At 44.9% G+C, this 17,994-nt stretch overlaps 1 protein-coding gene across 1 annotated transcript in view; it reads left to right on the forward strand.

Annotated features, from left to right (window-relative positions):
* RNF11 (ring finger protein 11) overlaps positions 1-16,823 on the forward strand; it is a 29,922-nt gene extending 13,099 nt beyond the window's left edge. Inside the window, exons 2-3 of the mRNA XM_063166098.1 lie at positions 15,086-15,255; positions 15,605-16,823. Coding sequence (XP_063022168.1) covers positions 15,086-15,255; positions 15,605-15,776 — 342 coding nt within the window. The 3' untranslated portion in view covers positions 15,777-16,823. The remainder of the gene's footprint in view (positions 1-15,085; positions 15,256-15,604) is intronic.
* Positions 16,824-17,994: the final 1,171 nt, after the last annotated feature.

Consider the following 17,994-nt stretch of genomic DNA (forward strand, 5'->3'; position numbering starts at 1 on the left):
AGTAATACAGCAAACTAAAGTAAGACAAATACTATTTTAAATCCTAATTGCAGAGTGGTTACCAGCAGTAAAGTGCCTGCAGATTGACACAGGCTGCAGTAATGCCAGGTACACTTGTTCACTGATGGCCTTACATTTTGCTTGCCATGGGCCAAATCCTCACTAGTGGTGCAGCTGCCTGGTGCTACTCAAGCAACACAAGTGGAACTTCCAGCTAGCGTATGTTCAGCAGAAAAAAACTTTATAAATGTCTTTTGTTCAGCCCTGCCTTCATTCCTGCTGCTGCCTGTAGATTGTGCTGCAGGAGAAAGGGTTTGGCCAGGAACATCTGTGTTCCACTGTGGGTATCTTCCACCAGTGGGCTGTCAAAACCCTCCCTGAGATCCAACCAGAATTCCTAAGGGGAAATTATTTTGCCCAAATATTTGTTTTCTCACATGTAAAGCTTTTGTTTTGTTAGTGTTTTAAACTTCCAAGTGGGCATGACTGTGTTTGCTGACATGGCTTCAACAAAATGAGGCTTGGATTTAATGACCATTATCTTTTGTATTTTATTTAAATTAACTTTGGGTTGAACATGACAAACATTATTGCTAGTTTTTACACTGCATCAGAGACTATATTAATTTGGATAACAACTGTTTTCAGTACAGTCTTGAAAACTGCATATTAACAAGTCTGGAAATTGGACAGGTTTCTGGTGCCTTGACAAGAGGATATGTGGATAATTTTGCACACACTCAGTGAAGTTACTTTCTGCAGACCATGGATGATTTTGAAAGACGCTGGTCAAGCTTTGCCCTATTGTCCTACAAGGAACCTCTTGGATCAACCAAGAGCTAAGGCTCAAGAACCTTATTTCACAATTCTAGATTATTAATGTAAACTTGCACCTGTTATTCTTCTGCCAGATAGATCTTTGGTTGTTTCTCTGATGTTTACACTCCTGATTTATTTAGAGATCCTATATCCCTTTCAGCCTTTGTTTTTCTGGGCTAACGCTTCTATTTTTATTTTGTTTATTAGCAGATATGATATTCAAACAACTTGGTTTTCCTGAAAAACAAAATGTCTCATCTATAGTCAGTGAAACCAAGCAAAAACACCAGTGGAAAAAAGAAAATATTAAAATAGGGCATGTGTTAAGTGATGGAGGGAGCATTGACTGACCACTCAGCATCTTGCAGTGTATTTGTCATGGAGACTCACGGTAGAAGTGAGAGACAATACTGAACTCCAGTCTGCAGAAAGTGCAGCTCCAAGGGCTGAGCACCTTTGCATGTGCTGCTGGATGTTACCCTCTCTCACTGGGGTAAACCATTCCATAACATGAATGAACACCACACTAGCAGTGCAGCTCTACATGGAATAATACAAAAAATTAGAACCGGACCTGTAAGTTGTTTCAAGGCTAATTTCAGTATAAAGCTTGAGCAGAGCAAACACATTTTCTTTAACCTGATTTCTAGTCTGAAATTATTCTGCAGAGTACTTGCTTATGGTGTTCAGCAGTCTTCATTTGGTGAACACTGGACTCCTTTTTGCCAAAGTTCATGGAGAAGGCCATGCCAATCATTTTCTGCCCCAAGGAAGAACACAGAGCTGCCCTTCTCCCAGAAGGATCAGTTTATTTCTGTTTCTACTGTGCGATTAAAAACAAGTGACAGAACAAAAAATTGTTTGCTGCAGTAATTTCTACTCATGTCTTTACTGCACTGGAGATTCACCCATAAGAAAGGTGGTGTCCCATTTAAAGACAGGAATTTAGGTTCATCTTGTGACTTTACCTGTTTGGTTCAGCAAATCTCCAGGGAAGCACTTAATTCCCTGACTTCACTTAACTGCAGCTGACCATGAGGAGACAAAGTGAGTTTAGTGCTGCAGCCTTGCAGGAGTGGCACTGAGGCCATCTGCTTCCCAAGCTGCACCCTCTGCCTCTTGGAGAGATCTCTCCATTCAGGGATCAAAGGGTGAGCTAGAAAGGCTACAAAGTTAAATAAAATGTTTCATAGTCATTGAGTCATGATATTTCTGCTTATGAAGTTTGAGCAGTAAGCTGCTTTTTCTCTTGGGGCTTATCTAGGTATTACAGTTACCTCTGTAGTTACACCCTAGTAACTCCCAAGGTAACAACACTAGATGTCCAGACTAAATGTCGTAAATTAAACATAAAGAACTCACAGGTTTTCTTGGTAGCTGTTTTGCTGGGGCTGTGTGTATTTTTCTTTTTTTTACCTCCCAAAAAAGCTCAGTGTTACTCTATTCTGGCATTTTGTCATGACTGCAGTTTGTCTGTGTGAGTATAAACTGACAAACTTATTTTAGTGAGCGTGTAGGTTGCAGCAGGACATGGTTGTTCCACCCTAAACATTAATGCAGGAGCATACAGTGAGTACTAGTGTTTCTTTATATTTTCATAAAGCCTGAGAGTATTGGTAGCATGATATTAAGTGACATTGGGCTCTCATTTCTGGCTCAGGGGGACAACAAAAGTAGCATGAACCTCACCCAGAGTGGTGGAGCAATGCTTCAGTACAGGACCTGAGCTGTATCTTTGTATCTGTGTGTAAATGTTCTTGGTAAATTAGAACTTTTAAATTTGCACAGACAAATTTTGTATTTCCATGAGACTTTCTCAACTCCAGCTGTAGAAGTGCCTCCTGTGTATCACTGTGTTTAGTGTGCAGGGTTTCTGATGTTCCTCACACAACGTGAATGATGGGTTGTTGCGTATGGATGAGCTGGGGCTGGAAATCTCCAGGCTTTGCAGCTGCCCTCGTGTGGGTGTGTCAGGGTGAAATGGGGCTTTGTCTTCCAACCAGTCAGTCCATATTCGGAAAAATGACCTCTCTGTTCTCATGTCCCTCCTCTCAAACAGTTTTCTGTTCTTCTGAGATTTTGTGGCAGCTGAGCCATAATTCAGGCAAGTACTTAAGTAGGTGCTCAAGTGCCATGTCCCTGGTAGTATTTGGAATCCTTACTAAGTGTGCTACTGGGGCTGTAGCAGGGACATTGGTAGATTTTATTGATTCATGCAGACAGCAGGATGAATCCATTGTGGAAACTCCAAGTTTTCCTTCAAAAAGGCAGCTGCATGTAAACAAAGCCCTGTCCTCCATGACAGTGGGTGTAAGCAGGGGAATGGTCTGACAAAATAAAGGTTTTTCTTCATCCCATTGCAGCTGAACAAGATGAAATGGGAGCTGCAGAGGCTGGGTTGGGCTCTGTGCTCCTCTTCTCCCCCCTCACCTTTGCAAAACCTTGGACCTGCTTCAGTTCCTCCTTCAAACCACCTACTCTGAAAGCACCTGTGCTGAAACGGACATGGGTATTTTTGGTGTGAAACCAGCCCAGGCAAGATCCGAAGATGAGGGTAAAAATCCCCACCATGCCATAGATTGAAAAGGCTGATTAGCCAGGTGTTTGCATGTACAGTTAGTGGTGGAGGTTGTACCTTGTTTATCTGTGAAGCTGAACGTTTACAATTTGTCCTGCTTGCACCAGCAACTGGCTGTTTCATACATAGCAGTGAAATGAATCCATTAAAGGGATGACCAGGTGCCCATTGAACTGTCTCTGTGCAATTAAAACTTCAGAATAGTAGGAAAAATGTGTTCTGGAAATATTTCACTTGTATAACCAACTCCTGAGAGAGCTATTTATGATTTCTCTACCTGTTCTTGGCACAGGCTTTTTTTCTGTTAGGAGAGGTTTGACAGTTGCATGAGATCACACTTGGATTTGTGCCCTGCGAGCTGAAAACGCAGAGTCATTGCTTGCGAGGACAAGACTTAGCTGGAAAAAATAGAAACATTGCCCTTGTGTTCACTGCTAATACTGCATGGAGAAGTGGAGCTCTGTCAGGCTTTAGTGTGCCTTGATTTTCATGCAGTCATTATTTGCTTATAAATAGAGAACTGCTTTAAAACAAAACCCAACAAACCAAGAGATTTAGAAATATTCATTTAATGCCTGGGACGTTCCTTTAAGATTAATAAATGACTGGATGGGATGAGCTGATGGGCTGACTCGGTGCCTCTGGCTATTTACAGCTGCTGCTTATTAACTCAGAGATGAAATAATTAATGTCATTATCAAATGATGCTAAACAAATAGATCACATTTTTTGTGTGTGCTCATTCTCCCTGAAGTGGGAGATGGCAGCAAGTGGGTGCCTGGGGGAAGTGTCAATGTCCAGACTATGGAGTGCCCTGAGCTGTGCCTCTTGTGCACAGCCCAGCAGTTCAGGGTGCTGCTGGCACCAATACAAACCCCAGTTCCAGCCTCAAGATGTGGCTGAAATCACAGGAAACCCCAGCCAGTTTCCCAGGATCTGTGGAAGAGAGGAGCTCTTGGCTGGATGGATGGTAGGGACTACTGCCCCAAGCCCCCTCGCTGCCAGCAGCACACAGAGACTCGGGCTGTGCTTGAGGTGCCCCAGTGCATGGCAGGTGTATGTGAGGCTTTCCTGCAGGCTGATGCACAAACATGCTTAAAAAAACCCTAAAAAAGCTGTGGTAATGCTATGCAAAATGCAGCATTGATGTATCCTTTAACTGGCCTCAGGAACCCTCCTGGCTGCCTGTGCACAGTCCCCTGCTGCACTGGGGCTTCCACTGGCAATTCAGATGGCAATTAGAAAATAGGCCTGTGGAGCTGAGTGTACCATCAAACTGCCAAGGTGTGGCAGCTTTCTGCTTGAGCAAGCATTTGTAATTGAGGATGGCTTTGTTAAAAAGGCAATTAAAATATTTCAAATTGAGTACAAAGTTATGATGCAGTGCAGTATAGCACAGATTCCTGGGTTTTGGAACAAACCCTGCTGTCATGGGCTCTCTCACAGCAGGTGCCCCACACCAGCAGTCTCTGATGCAGGTTTTCCTGCTCTGTGGTTACACAGACCCAGCTCATCACCAGCCCTATCTGCTTTTTGAAGCTCTTCTTCAATAGTGTGTGGACTACTGCCCCTTTTCTCCCTCAAGTTATTTACCCTTCATAGAGCAATCTGTTTTCTCTCCTTTCCTTATGCTGTGGAAGAGCTTTTTACTGCAGGAGATTCCCACTCTCCTGAGTCCCTGTTTGCTGTGAGGCCTGATGGAAAATTCTTCTGTCAGGTGTGGCAGAGGTTTGCAGTGTGTGAGAATCCTGCACTGCAGAGTCCCTGTTTGCTGCCTGTCCTGATGGAAAAATGTTCCTCAGGTTTCTGCTTGGCTTCCTTTGCTGGGGGAGCCATTGCTGTCCCACCTTGCCAGGCTCTGGCACAGCTTGGCCTCACCAGCTGGGCCCCAGCAAGGGGAAGGTCCCTGTCCAGGTTTGCAGCAGCCCTCTCCTGTGTTGCCTCTTTGTGTATTTTGGTGAGGTTACAGACTATAAAAAGAACAGCTGTGTCCTCTCTCAGACCTCTCTTTGGTGCTTGCTTCCAGCTGGGTGGCTACAAAAAGGCATTTTGTGTCATGGCCGAGGGCAGTGCATGAATGAGGGGCAGATGGTCTGAGGGAGCTGCTGCTGTGCCTGTTTGTTTGTGTTACCTGTGTTACCTCTCAGCTGAAGCTGAACTGACACCTCACAGGGGCCTCACATAAGGGTGACGTTCTCAGTCTGGCTGGGACTGTTGTGTCTGTTCAAGTCCTGTTTTAGGAACCTGAAGCAGGAGGACCTAACCTCCTCAATAGGATTCTTTTGGATGTGTGTGGAAAGGAGCTTTAGGCAAGGCTGTTAAACTGCATTCTGGAGAGTCCTCTTTGCCCAAGGAGGGTGCTTGTCATGTGTTGAACAGTAACACTCAGCCTAGAGATGAGATAATTTGTCACTTGATTTCTCTGATCCTTTGATATCCTACTCAATCGTTTTCTAAAATCCTTTCCTAGTTCTGCATAATATTTCTCTGCTATGTGCTGTGATGTTCTCATTAGTTCAGACTAGCACCCTTAAATACACACATACACATGTCTATTTGCACACTGAAGTACAGCCTATATTTATGTCTCCCCTCATGGATTGACTGCTCGTGCCTTCAGCTTATGTGCATTTTCATGTTTAATCTCTGGCTTGGCCCCTTGTCCCCAGCCTGTCCTCCTGGCTAATTAGAACCAATTTCCATAACTTTGCTATCTTGCTCCTGAAGTCCTCAGAAGGGCTGTTTTGTTCTTAGAATTGCCATCAAGCTGACCTAATTCTTCCCAGAAGATATATTTTAACACTGCCATTTTTTAAGTGTTTGGAGTCAGGTTTTCACAATTGGCTTGAGTCCCAACAGGGGCACTCCTCCCATTTTCCTCTTGTGTGCCTGTTCCCAGCTTTCCCAGCAGCTGCAGAGATCTCACTGGCAGTGGCAGTGGCTTGTTTGCTTTCTGTCAGGGGAAGTCAGAGCAGTGTCCTTGGAGCCATGGCAAGGGACGTGGCAGGACCCGCAGTCCTGAGGCAGTGCTGTTGTAGAGCAGCTGCACTCAGCTGTGCCCTAATCCCCAAATTCCCTGAAATGGCACCCTGAGCAGGGGCTGCATGTGCTTACTCAGCTGCACAGAGTCTGTGGGTTCAGGAGCAGTTCAGGGCACAGTGAGCACTGCTGTTCACTCTTGGTGCCTTACATTCCCACCTGAAGTCCCTTATATCCTTGCACTCCTCCCTGGGAGTGCCTGTGCAGTGATCCATACCCAGGACGAGCACACACTTGTCAGGGTGATGCAGTGCTGGGGAGCTTTGGGCCAGGCCATGTCTCGGTGAGCTTTGTGTGCCCGGGGTGAGTCACAACCTGGGGGCGGCTTGGGGTGTCCAGGACAGATCCCAGTGTCCCACATCAGGGAGCAGGGCAGGCTGTGGGCAAAGCCTGAGTGCTGCTGCACCCAGGGCCTGGCTCAGCCAGTCCCAGGATGATCAGTACTGCCATTTTTTAGCTGTTACCCCTTCGATTTATACTGTAAACAAGTTGCACTGACTGATATTTACCCTTTGCAGAAAGCAAACATCTCTAAAGGAAGTGTGAACGATTCCCCAATGTCTGTGTGGACTGCTCGTGTTCTGTCAGCTTTTCCATCATAGCTTCCCCCATCTCTTGTGCTTGAATGCAGCCTCCAAAAAAACTGCTAACTGTATTCCTTTGTTTGGGGTGTTCTTTTTCACTTTTGCTCCCTGCTACCCAGCAGTTCCACAGCAGGAAGGGGTGGCACACAGTAGGTTCACTTCACCTTTCAGCAGAGGAGACAGTCTGAGGTATTTGTTCTCAGCCTTTTCCACCTCAGAGCTGTTTTCTTTCCCAAAAAACTTCAGACTTTTATTTTCTGCTAAGTTTACTTCTCAGTTTTCCAGCAGCCATCTCACTTGAACCACAAGTAATGTGTTTAGTGCAGCCCTGCAATAACTGTCTGCTCTTGTCAGGGTTTCTGCAAAGAACCACTTGGCATACATGGCAGAGAACATGTACCAGTAACACTGATGTGGGGTTGCTTATGGGGCAGGATGATCCACATTCACATGCTGGTTTTCCACCACCAGCTGCAGAATTGATTGCTGGCCCTTCCTGCTGGATTTTCTCCCTGCCCAGCTGCTTTGCTTTGTAGTCCCTGGGGTTTGCCAGTCTCAGGAGGCTGCATTTTGTGCCTGAGTGTCCTTAATTTAATGTTTAGGTGCAACTGTTCTTTCCTGGCTTTTCTCACTGCAGCAGCCTGACAGAAAAGAGTGAATTTTTATAAATTGTTTATGAATCTTTTCCTTCTCAATAGAAAAAGAAGCCTATTAAAATAAACACGCAGGGAGCTGTAACAAGAGGGCTTTGTTATCTCTCAGAAGTTGTGGCCTGATGCTGTAAGTTGAGATGTCAGTGAGGTTGTCTGGAGGGAAAGAATCAATTCTCTGGTGAGCAATTTACTGGTCTGGGACATGTTGGTGTATAAGTTACTGACTTTCCTGAAAAAAATTCACACTCTGATGTTTGATGGGATCTCTGGAGAAAGGAACAAGGACACCTAAAACTGTCACAAAGCTGGTGAACAAGAAATCAGCAAGTGGAATCATCAGTACCCAGTGTTGACGCCCTTGAGTCAGAGAAACCTGCTGTGCAGCCTGGAAATGTAAAAACTGGCTGTGTCAGGAGATTGTGCTTCCAGGGAGTAATTACTGCTTTTTAATTACTGCTTTTCCCCTACAACTCTTTCTTGCTAGTCTTTTGTATTTAGGTTTGCCTTGATGGTTAATCAAATTTCAGAGCAGGTGACTCTGCAGAGCTGCAGGTGATTTCCATCTGCCAGGTGAGGCTGGGTTTGCTCTGGCCAGGCTGCACGGGCACTGCCAACTGTTTGTCTTGGCAGTAGTTGATAGCCTTTTTGGGTTTGTGTGACAGCACAGGCATGAAACTTGAAAGTCCTTTTCTCACAGCCCTTGTCACTGTCTAGGAAAGCAGCAGGCAGGATACATCTACTTTGTACCTCCTCTCTCTGTCCCAGCCCTATTTTTGGTAGCAAAGCTGAGCTCAGGGGACAGGAGATATTTTAAGAGTCAGCAGTCAGGAGTCACTTTCTTTCATGGCTGCTACTCTTTTCCAACTCTTCAGATACATTTATTTCTCAGTCATTTCAGTGGAATAATTGTGAAGAATGCACAAGACAGTTTTACAGTTTGGTTATAGTGTGAATGAGGCTGTGCCATCTCTGCAGAACCACCATGGCTTTCACCCAAAAAGACCTCTCTGCGAGTGATCCATGATTCAGAATGGATGTTGCTTCTCAACTGGCGTCAGCTGGAGAAACACAGCACAGATCCTGCAGGTTCCTCTCCTGTGTGCAGAGTGGTTCCTCAGTCTGCTGTTACATTAATTACCAACCATATTTGCAGTGCCCAATTCCTACAATGCCACAATTCTTAGTAATCTTTCCTTAGGAGCACCATGGTGGGAAGTGTGTGTGCACACATGTCTGATCTGTCTGTTCCAAATGTCCCCTCCAAAAGGGAGAGGGGACACGAGGGGATTTTTCTTTTAGAAGAACTTTTCAGTGTTAAGTTGCATTTATTCATACTGAGTGACTACTTGCAAGCAGAAATATTAAAAAATGGGGTAACAATTTCATTACATGATGTTTTATAGCAAGTGCTATTCACCTTTATAAATTAACTGCTCTCTTCTGTATGGCAGAAAAAGGCTTTTATACTTGGCAGGCTGCTCATAATATTCTAAGGATTATTAAAGTAAGCTGTAGTTGTTATATAATGCACAATATAATGGCACATGGTTTTACATTAATGTGTCTTGGGGGAGGATATGATTTCAGAATGTGTATTCACATATGGATGGAGTTGGAGTTTTTTCACCCTGATCAGAATGACATTCACAGAAAAGGTCCCTGGACCATCATCCCAGCGAGTTCTTTGTGAGTAATAAAGTGGTGAGAAGAGAAAATTTCATCGAATTCAGCAGGAATTTTTGAAACAGACCTCGAAAAGCACAATTTTTTTTCTCACCTCCTGACTTTACATTTATAAACTGAGGGTGTTCATATTTAGGTGAGTTATTTGGGCTCCTTGCTCTCCTTGGAGGTGAGAAAGCTGGGGAGCAGCCAGGCTGAGCTGTGCAGGGGTGGTGCGTGCTGCACTGGGGCTGCTGTGTGTGAAGCAGGGCAGCTGCCTTCAGACATCCTGTTCCAGGCAGGACATTTGCAAGTCGAAGGGATTTCAGACCAGAGCTGTGGGAAGAGCTGGGGAAATGCAAATGGGACTGTTGTATTTGCATTCATTAATTAGGCAGCAACCGCAAGGAGCGTAAGCGCTACAGCTGCTGGTTTAAAAAGTGTGAAAAAGATGCAGGATAACATAGCTGGGGAGGTGTTTGTCTCCTCTCTTGGACTGAATTAACAGACACACCGTTGATCTGGTGATAAAATGCAAATTAATATCCCAGGATGACACACCAGAGAGCACTGGATTAGGTGAGGAGGGAAATTTAGAGATGGAGACATGGCAAAGCAATCAGTAGAGGAAAGCAGAGGCTGTGCACAGGATCTCAAGGACAGCAATGAGGCTTTAACCTTGAACTATTTGGTGTTAGGAATTATTCATCTCACCTTTGACCATCCTGAAAGGATAATTTGGGCATGTTGCTGCAATTATAAAAACATAAACAAAACAAAGGCCTGATACTGCTGATATGTGGCGTAGAGGGATCTTAAAATAATCTTTATCCAGGGATTAAGAGTTTCTGATCTACCACTGACCTGTTTTCAGAGTATTACAAATTCATGGTACTTGCAGAAACAAGACAAAAAGGCTGTAAAACAAGAGAAAAGCAGATTTACAACAGCATAAGTTACTAAAGTGAGTTGCATTGATGAGGAAGCTTCAAATTAAAAAACATGCTTGGAGAAACCTCCTTTTTTTAGTCAAGAATCCAAAGTGTGCTGGGAAATCTTTTTGTAGAAAGTTTCTGGACCTTTTAGGCCATGTGTGAAAATGTTTTTTTTTTTCATTAGGAGTGAGAAGTGGAGACCTCCAGATGCCCTCTGATTTTTTTTCCCCCCCAAAGGAGGAGGAGCTGGGGTGAGATGGAGACACAAACACTGCTGTAGTCCTTGAGTCTGAATTAATGCTGTTATTTTTAAGGGCTGAATAAACATTGGGAGTGAATGATTTCTGTGTACAGAAAGCCAGGGAAACTTGTGCTGATACCACTGACTTTGTGAACAAAGAGAAAGTTGTGTATCTCCAGGATTATGGGCATCTGAGGTGTTTCATCATTACTAAATTCATATGGGGAAAAATAATTGACTAAAGCAAATTAAGTGCCAGAAAGTGATTTTTATTTCATTGCCTGGCAGTAATATATGGATTTGATTATTTGTTTTGGCCTTTTCTAGGGGTTTTTGCACGAAGTAATAAAGTTAGCATGAAATTTCATCTTAGTTTGAAGTGCCTTACATCTTTATCAAATGATAAATAACACAGGCTTTGGCTAGAAGTTCAGTATTTTGTAATTTTGTCTGCAAAAACATTTACCATGGTCGATAAGAGAAATGTGAGACACCAGAGCAATAAATTCATGCTTGTCTTTGGAGTAAAATAATAATTACTTGGGTAATACAATCTTTTTTATATACACCCATGTCAGGGACCCCTGGCTACAAATGTGAGCTGAGTGAAGTCTGGAGGAGCAGGACCTTGGTCAGTGAAAGCAGCTTTTACAAACTGTGAAGGATTTGCAGAGGGGCGATAAACCCACACAGGACCAGCAGTTTGGAGTTATTGTTGGGTGTTTTAATCCCAAAATCGCAGCAGAGATTGGGATGGGGAGAAATGCAGGGCTGCAGCTGCCCCGTGGTGAGCTGGGCCAGCTGGGTGTGTGCCCGGGGGGCTGCCAGGGGCCAGGAGCCAGCTCTGCTCAGGGGACAGGAGCCCAGCTCTGCTCGGAGGGACGGGAGCCCAGCTCTGCTCAGGGGACAGGAGCCCAGCTCTGCTCAGGGGACAGGAGCCAGCTCTGCTCAGGGGACAGGAGCCCAGCTCTGCTCAGGGGACAGGAGCGCAGCTCTGCTCAGGGGACGGGAGCCCAGCTCTGCTCAGGGGACAGGAGCGCAGCTCTGCTCAGGGGACAGGAGCCCAGCTCTGCTCAGGGGACGGGAGCCCAGCTCTGCTCAGGGGGCAGGAGCCCAGCTCTGCTCGGAGGGACGGGAGCCCAGCTCTGCTCAGGGGACAGGAGCCCAGCTCTGCTCAGGGGCACAGGAGCCCAGCTCTGCTCGGAGGGACGGGAGCGCAGCTCTGCTCAGGGGACGGGAGCCCAGCTCTGCTCAGGGGGACGGGAGCCCAGCTCTGCTCGGGGGGACGGGAGCCCAGCTCTGCTCGGAGGGACGGGAGCCCAGCTCTGCTCAGGGGACGGGAGCCCAGCTCTGCTCGGGGGGACAGGAGCCCAGCTCTGCTCAGGGGACAGGAGCCCAGCTCTGCTCAGGGGACAGGAGCCCAGCTCTGCTCAGGTCAGGGTCTCCTGGGGGAGCTGGGGATGTCACTTTGCACTCAGAGAAACCCGGGCTGTCAGACTCTCATGAATAACCAGTTCCAGATAGTTTTAGAATCGTACAGGTATGAGCACACCTTTTCTTTTTAGCTGTTGGAGGGGCAAGGGCTGGTTTGAAAGGGTCTCTGTTGTTGTACCCTATAATGTGACACTGCAACGTGTGTGGCTCTTCATTTCCCTGGTACATTGGTGTGCAGGGCTCAGTTTGGGCAGGCCCTTAGCAGCAGTCGGGAGGGGACATCAAAGTGCCACCAGGCAGGGTGTTCAGTGCCCGGGTATCGAGTGGTCTCTGTGGGTTATTTACAGCAATTTGTTCTGCATTTTTCACAACAGCCACACCAACCCCAGCTCTCTGCAGTCACCAGTGTGAGGACACCGTGGTGAAAGACAGCACCATTTTCACCCAGTTACTCCTCTGACAAGAGGTTCTTGTCTAGAATGTGAAATTGTAGAAGCCCCCAGCTGGCGACTATAAATTCCTGCCTTAATGGGCTGTGTCAGACACGTCGGGGTGGCTGTGCCGGGAGGGAACCTGAGACTGGATGCCAAAGAGAGGAGTTTCCATCCAGCCCAGGGTCGGGAGAGCATTTGTGTGCTCGGGGAGGGCATTTGTGTGCTTGGCACGCCGAGGGGACCGGGGGTGCCCCAGCCCCTGTGCAGGGAAGGTGACGCCCAGGGGAGAGGGGCTCTGCAATAATGCACAAGTGGCTTCCCCAGCTGCAGGGTCCCTCAGTGGTCAGTCCCAAGTGCCTGTAGAATATTAGAACAAGGCAATGAGGTTTTGTTCTTGTCTGGCCTATCGCCGGTTTAAAAGTTGTGATTTCCTGTCCAAAACTTAACCAAAGCAGTTGTTGACTGGGCACAGTGTGTGACTGTTGCTCACTTCAGAGTTGTCCAGATGTGACTGTTCTAACTCACAGCAAATTCTTACTTAAACTGTAGTTTGTGTAATTTTTGCTGAGATCATCAGTTTGAGGATTTCTTGGATCTTTTGTCCTCCTGTTTTTGCCTTTCAGTGAATTTCTGCATTATCACTTGCAGCCATGGCTTCAGCCATGGGAGCTGTATTAAGTACAGTTCCCTCCCCTCCTCCTCCTGCCCACGTTGGGACCAGCCTATGCTGTGCCTGTGGTTTGTTGCCCTCTTTTCCTAGATGGGAAGGAGGGTACATCCCTCTCCAGTGCTGATTGTTCTCTACATCTGTGTAACAAGTGAAGGAGGTAGCAGTAATGTCCTGCTATTGCTTTATAACCTGTTCAAAGTACAGCAAAGCCCTGGGAAAAAAAAGTTACTGATAGTTTGTGGTGTTAAGTTCTTGAAACATAAAACCAGGAGCAGGCTGTGCTTTGAGCTGAAGTGTTCAGTGCAGAGGGTCTGCAGCACTTGTCAGGGAAAATGCTTTATTTTGGTGGCACCAAAGGTTGCAGTGACTTTCTGAATACTGTTATATCTGTCAGGCCAGCCCTAGGTTCAGCTGGTGCTTTTCTCTGTCCAAATGATGATTAGAGAATACTTTAGATAATTTAAAACACTAAAAGGTAGCTAATCCAAAAGAATTCTGTGATTCCGTGAAATATGGTTCAGAGTAGTCAGGAAATTAATCACTTGGAGAACCCCTGGCATTCTGTCTTTTGAACCTTCTCATAATTCCTCTGAGTCCTGCCAGGAAATGAGAGGGGGAGATCCTAAGCTAGCTAAATTAAGAGATGACTGTGAATTTTACCCCACAGCTGAATTGCCAGTGGCAGGCAGTGTTCAATGAAGAATTGCCAGGCAGACTTGTATCTGTAATTAGCATTTCTCACCAGCAAGGGCTTCTGCTGCTGGGTGGTACCAGCAGGAGCTGCTCACTCCTGGGACAGCTTTCCCCCAGCCTTCCAGGAGTCCTGGCTGGCTGTCCCTGTGCTGTGATTCCTGGCAGTGGAAGGAGAAGAGCTGTACTGGGTTTGACAAATGCAGTGCTACGTGTGGGAGGTGACCTGTGCTGCCTCAGCTGCACGCACCTGCCCTGGGCTCAGCTTCACCAGTGTCCTCTAAAACAGCAAATTTGGCATTTGCCAAAGATGATTCTGTGCATTGTGTGTCTGATGCAGCAGGTTTATTTTCAGACACATCTGTAAGTTTAATTTTTTCTGCTGTTTAAGAAGGACCATTAAAATGGGTCTCTTGCAAGAAACTGCCTCCCTGTTAATAGCAGATTTATGGCTACTGCCCAATACTGTCCTAATAGTGTATCCTGTTCAAAATTGGTATTTATGTACCAAAAAATGCTTTAAAAGCAAGTAAATTAAATACCATGTTAATATAAATGTTAGTGAAAATATCTAATCTAAAGTGCATTAATATTCAAAAGAAGCTTCTCAGAATGTGGTTGAGGAAGGACTGCATAATGGCTAAATGTTTCCTGTATTCCTTTTGAAAATATATAGCTCAAACATATCCATAGTTGAATCCAGCTTGGGAGAACTTGTAAAGTCATATTAGTGTATGAGAAGAAACACAAAAGTTGGATTACTTACTTAAGCTGTTGTTTGTGCTGTCCAGGTAACATTGTTTTAATGCATGAAAATTAAATCTGCAGTTCTAGATTTAAGCTTGCATGGCCCAAAACAATTCACATACATTTTAATTATTGCAGAGGAAGTAAAACCTTCCTCTCTAAAAGTTCGGAGAATAACCAGTATCCTCATCTTTCCAGAGAATTCCTCCTTAATGTAAAAAGAAGATAAAATTCACAGACTCCACTTTCAGATTTGCAGATGCTGGGGGCTCTCCCCGAGCCCTTACAGTGCTCAGTTCTGTACCTCAGCACTCCACCAGGTGCCTGTGAGGTTCATTTGCCTGCTGGCTTGTGGAGTTTCTTGTCCATGTGTCTCCTGTACGAACAGTTCCTGGAGATCAAAAAGCTTTTGCAGAGACCAACCACGAGCAGCTCCTTGCTCAAATACTGCCCTCAGTTCTCCATCCTGTTCCCATTACAATTACAGCCCCAAAGCTGCCAAGCAGGAGTGGGAGTTCATACAAATATTTGTAGGGCTGTGAATCGCGCTGTGCTGGGGAAGCTGCGGGTGGTTTCTCACGGCCCCGTTGTGCCTCCAGGAGCAGGTGCCCGTCCCTGTGTATCACCCCACGCCCAGCCAGACGCGGCTGGCCACGCAGCTGACGGAGGAGGAGCAGATCCGCATCGCGCAGCGCATCGGCCTCATCCAGCACCTGCCCAAGGGCGTCTACGACCCCGGCAGGGACGGCTCCGAGAAGAAGATCCGAGAGTGAGTCCTGGCACGGAGGGGAGGGGTGTGGCTGTGCCCGTGGTTTGGGGTGTTACCCTGGGAAACCTCACCTTGTCACCCTGGGTTTGCCTTCTTTACAGGGACTGTGATTCAATGGAGCTTTTTAAAAAGAAGGCTGATGTGGGGAGTGGCATCCCTGCTGAGGGCAGGGGGTTGGAACTCTGTGGGCTCCAAGATCCCTTTAACCCAAACCACTCCGTGCATCTGAGGCTCTTTCCTTTACCTTACACATCTACAAATACTAAACGCATCCAGGAATAGATATTATACTGTTTTTCATTTCCAGGTTGGTAACAGCAAGCTTAATATTTTATTTTTCCCCCTCCAGATGTGTCATTTGTATGATGGACTTTGTTTATGGGGACCCTATCCGATTTCTGCCGTGCATGCACATTTACCACCTGGACTGTATAGATGACTGGTTGATGAGATCCTTTACCTGTCCATCCTGCATGGAGCCAGTGGATGCAGCACTGCTTTCATCATATGAGACTAACTGAGCCAGGGTTTCTCTACTGAACCTTCGAGGAGACCATCCACTTCAATGGGTTTGATCCTTTTGTCATTCAGCCCAAAGAGCCAGGAATTAGGAATTAAGATCATGCACAAAGTATACATTTCCTAATAAATAAAAAAAAATATTCCTGAATGGCTGCAAATATTGGAAAACATAGTATTTTAGAGACTATAGAAAAGTAGGTTGTTATTTTTAATGTAAAGCCTTGACCCACCATTGTCTTTTAATGTTTGTTCTTACACCCATATATAGGAATTGTGTAAAGTGTTACAGCAACTGTAAATGTTTAAACTGCGTGTATCCAATTTTATTAGCAGCAAGATAAGAGTATTTTTTTCCTAAATAAAGTAACCAGTTTTGTTCTGATTCTTTTCACAAGTCCTGGCATTTGGGTCAAGGCTTTATTGAAATCTACATTTTATAACACTGGCACAAAGAAATAGTTTTAAGCTTGTTTGCACAGTTCTTTTTCTTTTTCTTTTTTTTTTTTTTCCATTGGAGATGGAATTCATTGCCTTAGGTCTTTTTAATAGTGTATTGTTATTGTTGGGCTGGCTCTATGCTTGAAAACCAGTTTATTTATAACCTGTTAAAAGTGCTATATTTTGTTTGCAGTTAGGAATATGCAGACTTCAAAGTGATCTCCTAGCTTATAAGCAAACTGAGATGCATTATCCCTTTTCTACAAGTGATGCAGATTATGAAGATATGACACAAGTCCTGCAGTGAAACTCTGGTTTCATGGGGGTTTTTTTATAACTTCCTTCGGTTTTGATGAAATAACAGTCCTTAAACTTTGTGACCTTTAACTTGATCAGATTAAAAGTGGGCCAGATGAACAATAAATAGTTAAGCTGCCATAACTGAAAAAGAAAATATTTGGAACTAATCTAGTGTTAGCATTGATCACTTATTCTGTTTTTTTTTCTCCCTACAATGGTTGTCTTGGATAATAGCAAATGGATACTGCATCTCTCGTTCTTGTAGTTCTTAGGTTATCAGAAGTTAAGAATAAACATACTGTATCTCAGTCTCCTGTATTAAATGTATCTGTTGAGCCCTGCTGGCTGGCACATCAGTCCACCAAACAGGAATGAATGCAGAGAGGAGAAAAATAGACTTTGTTCTGCACATAAATGCAAAGTTTATATAAACACAGAGTGTCAGGGTAGCAGTGGAGGGGCAAACAGTCCTGCTATAGCCAGAATGACACAATTCCCTGATTTCTGTAGCAAACAGAACCTGCTTGTTTAAGAGGCTCCAGCAAAGATTGTAGCTGTAAAGACCTTTTTCCACTTAGCATGATTTTCTCCTTTTTTCTTCTCCCCCACTCCCTTGATGAACCTTCTGTGACTTCTGTGCATTCAGTGCCACCCTGACAGTGAGAAGCCCTGGTCTCATGGAATGAAACACAATCTCAAGTTAACCACAGCAAATTGGGGGATATTCTTTGATTGTGTTTCAGATGTAGTTTGAGTTCTTGATACAAGAAGTTGTGTTTGAAGACCCAGGTCCTTTGAGGACTTTTAGTGCATTTGCAGTAGAGGAGAATTGTAATTCTGTGGGTTATGGGTAACATAGTGGTCAGCACAGTGGAGAGTCAACATTTGTTTGTGATTCCTGCAGCTGACAGCACCCTGCTCCCTTAGAGAAGAGCTCCAAGGAGCAGTCACAAGGAATTGAAAAACACTCTGCAGTTGTAGATTCACTCAAATGGCCACACATTTATCTGGACACAACGTTTTGCTGAATTCATACATACCTAATTACATGGATCCAAATCTGGGAAGAGAGACCTGAAGTTGTGCAATATCATTGTTCCTTTTCATCATTCCATGTGTGTTCCTTTGTGTCCTCCTTTTTGTCTGTTTGTTTCAGGGGTTGGGTTCTTTTATTTTTTTGGCAAAACAATGTCCACATTAAGTATTCATTTCTTTATCTTGTTAAAACTGGCAAATGAACAATTTGAAAAAAACAGTGTTGTCATGGTGGTATTAATCTTTATTTATTACAAGACTTGATTAAGAAAGATTTAAAAGAAGTAGGAAGTGATGAGTTACTGAGCTGAATGCTTTCCTGGGCAGCTGACACCTGAGCAGCTGAACTTTTAACACTGATACTGACTGGGCTAAGGGAAGAAATTACTTTTATTAAAATACTTGTTAAATAGCAAAAAGGTGTGGAAAAGTTAAAACTGGAGC

Source organism: Melospiza melodia, chromosome 11 (genome assembly GCF_035770615.1).
Source record: "Melospiza melodia melodia isolate bMelMel2 chromosome 11, bMelMel2.pri, whole genome shotgun sequence".
NCBI classification, from domain to species: domain Eukaryota; kingdom Metazoa; phylum Chordata; class Aves; order Passeriformes; family Passerellidae; genus Melospiza; species Melospiza melodia.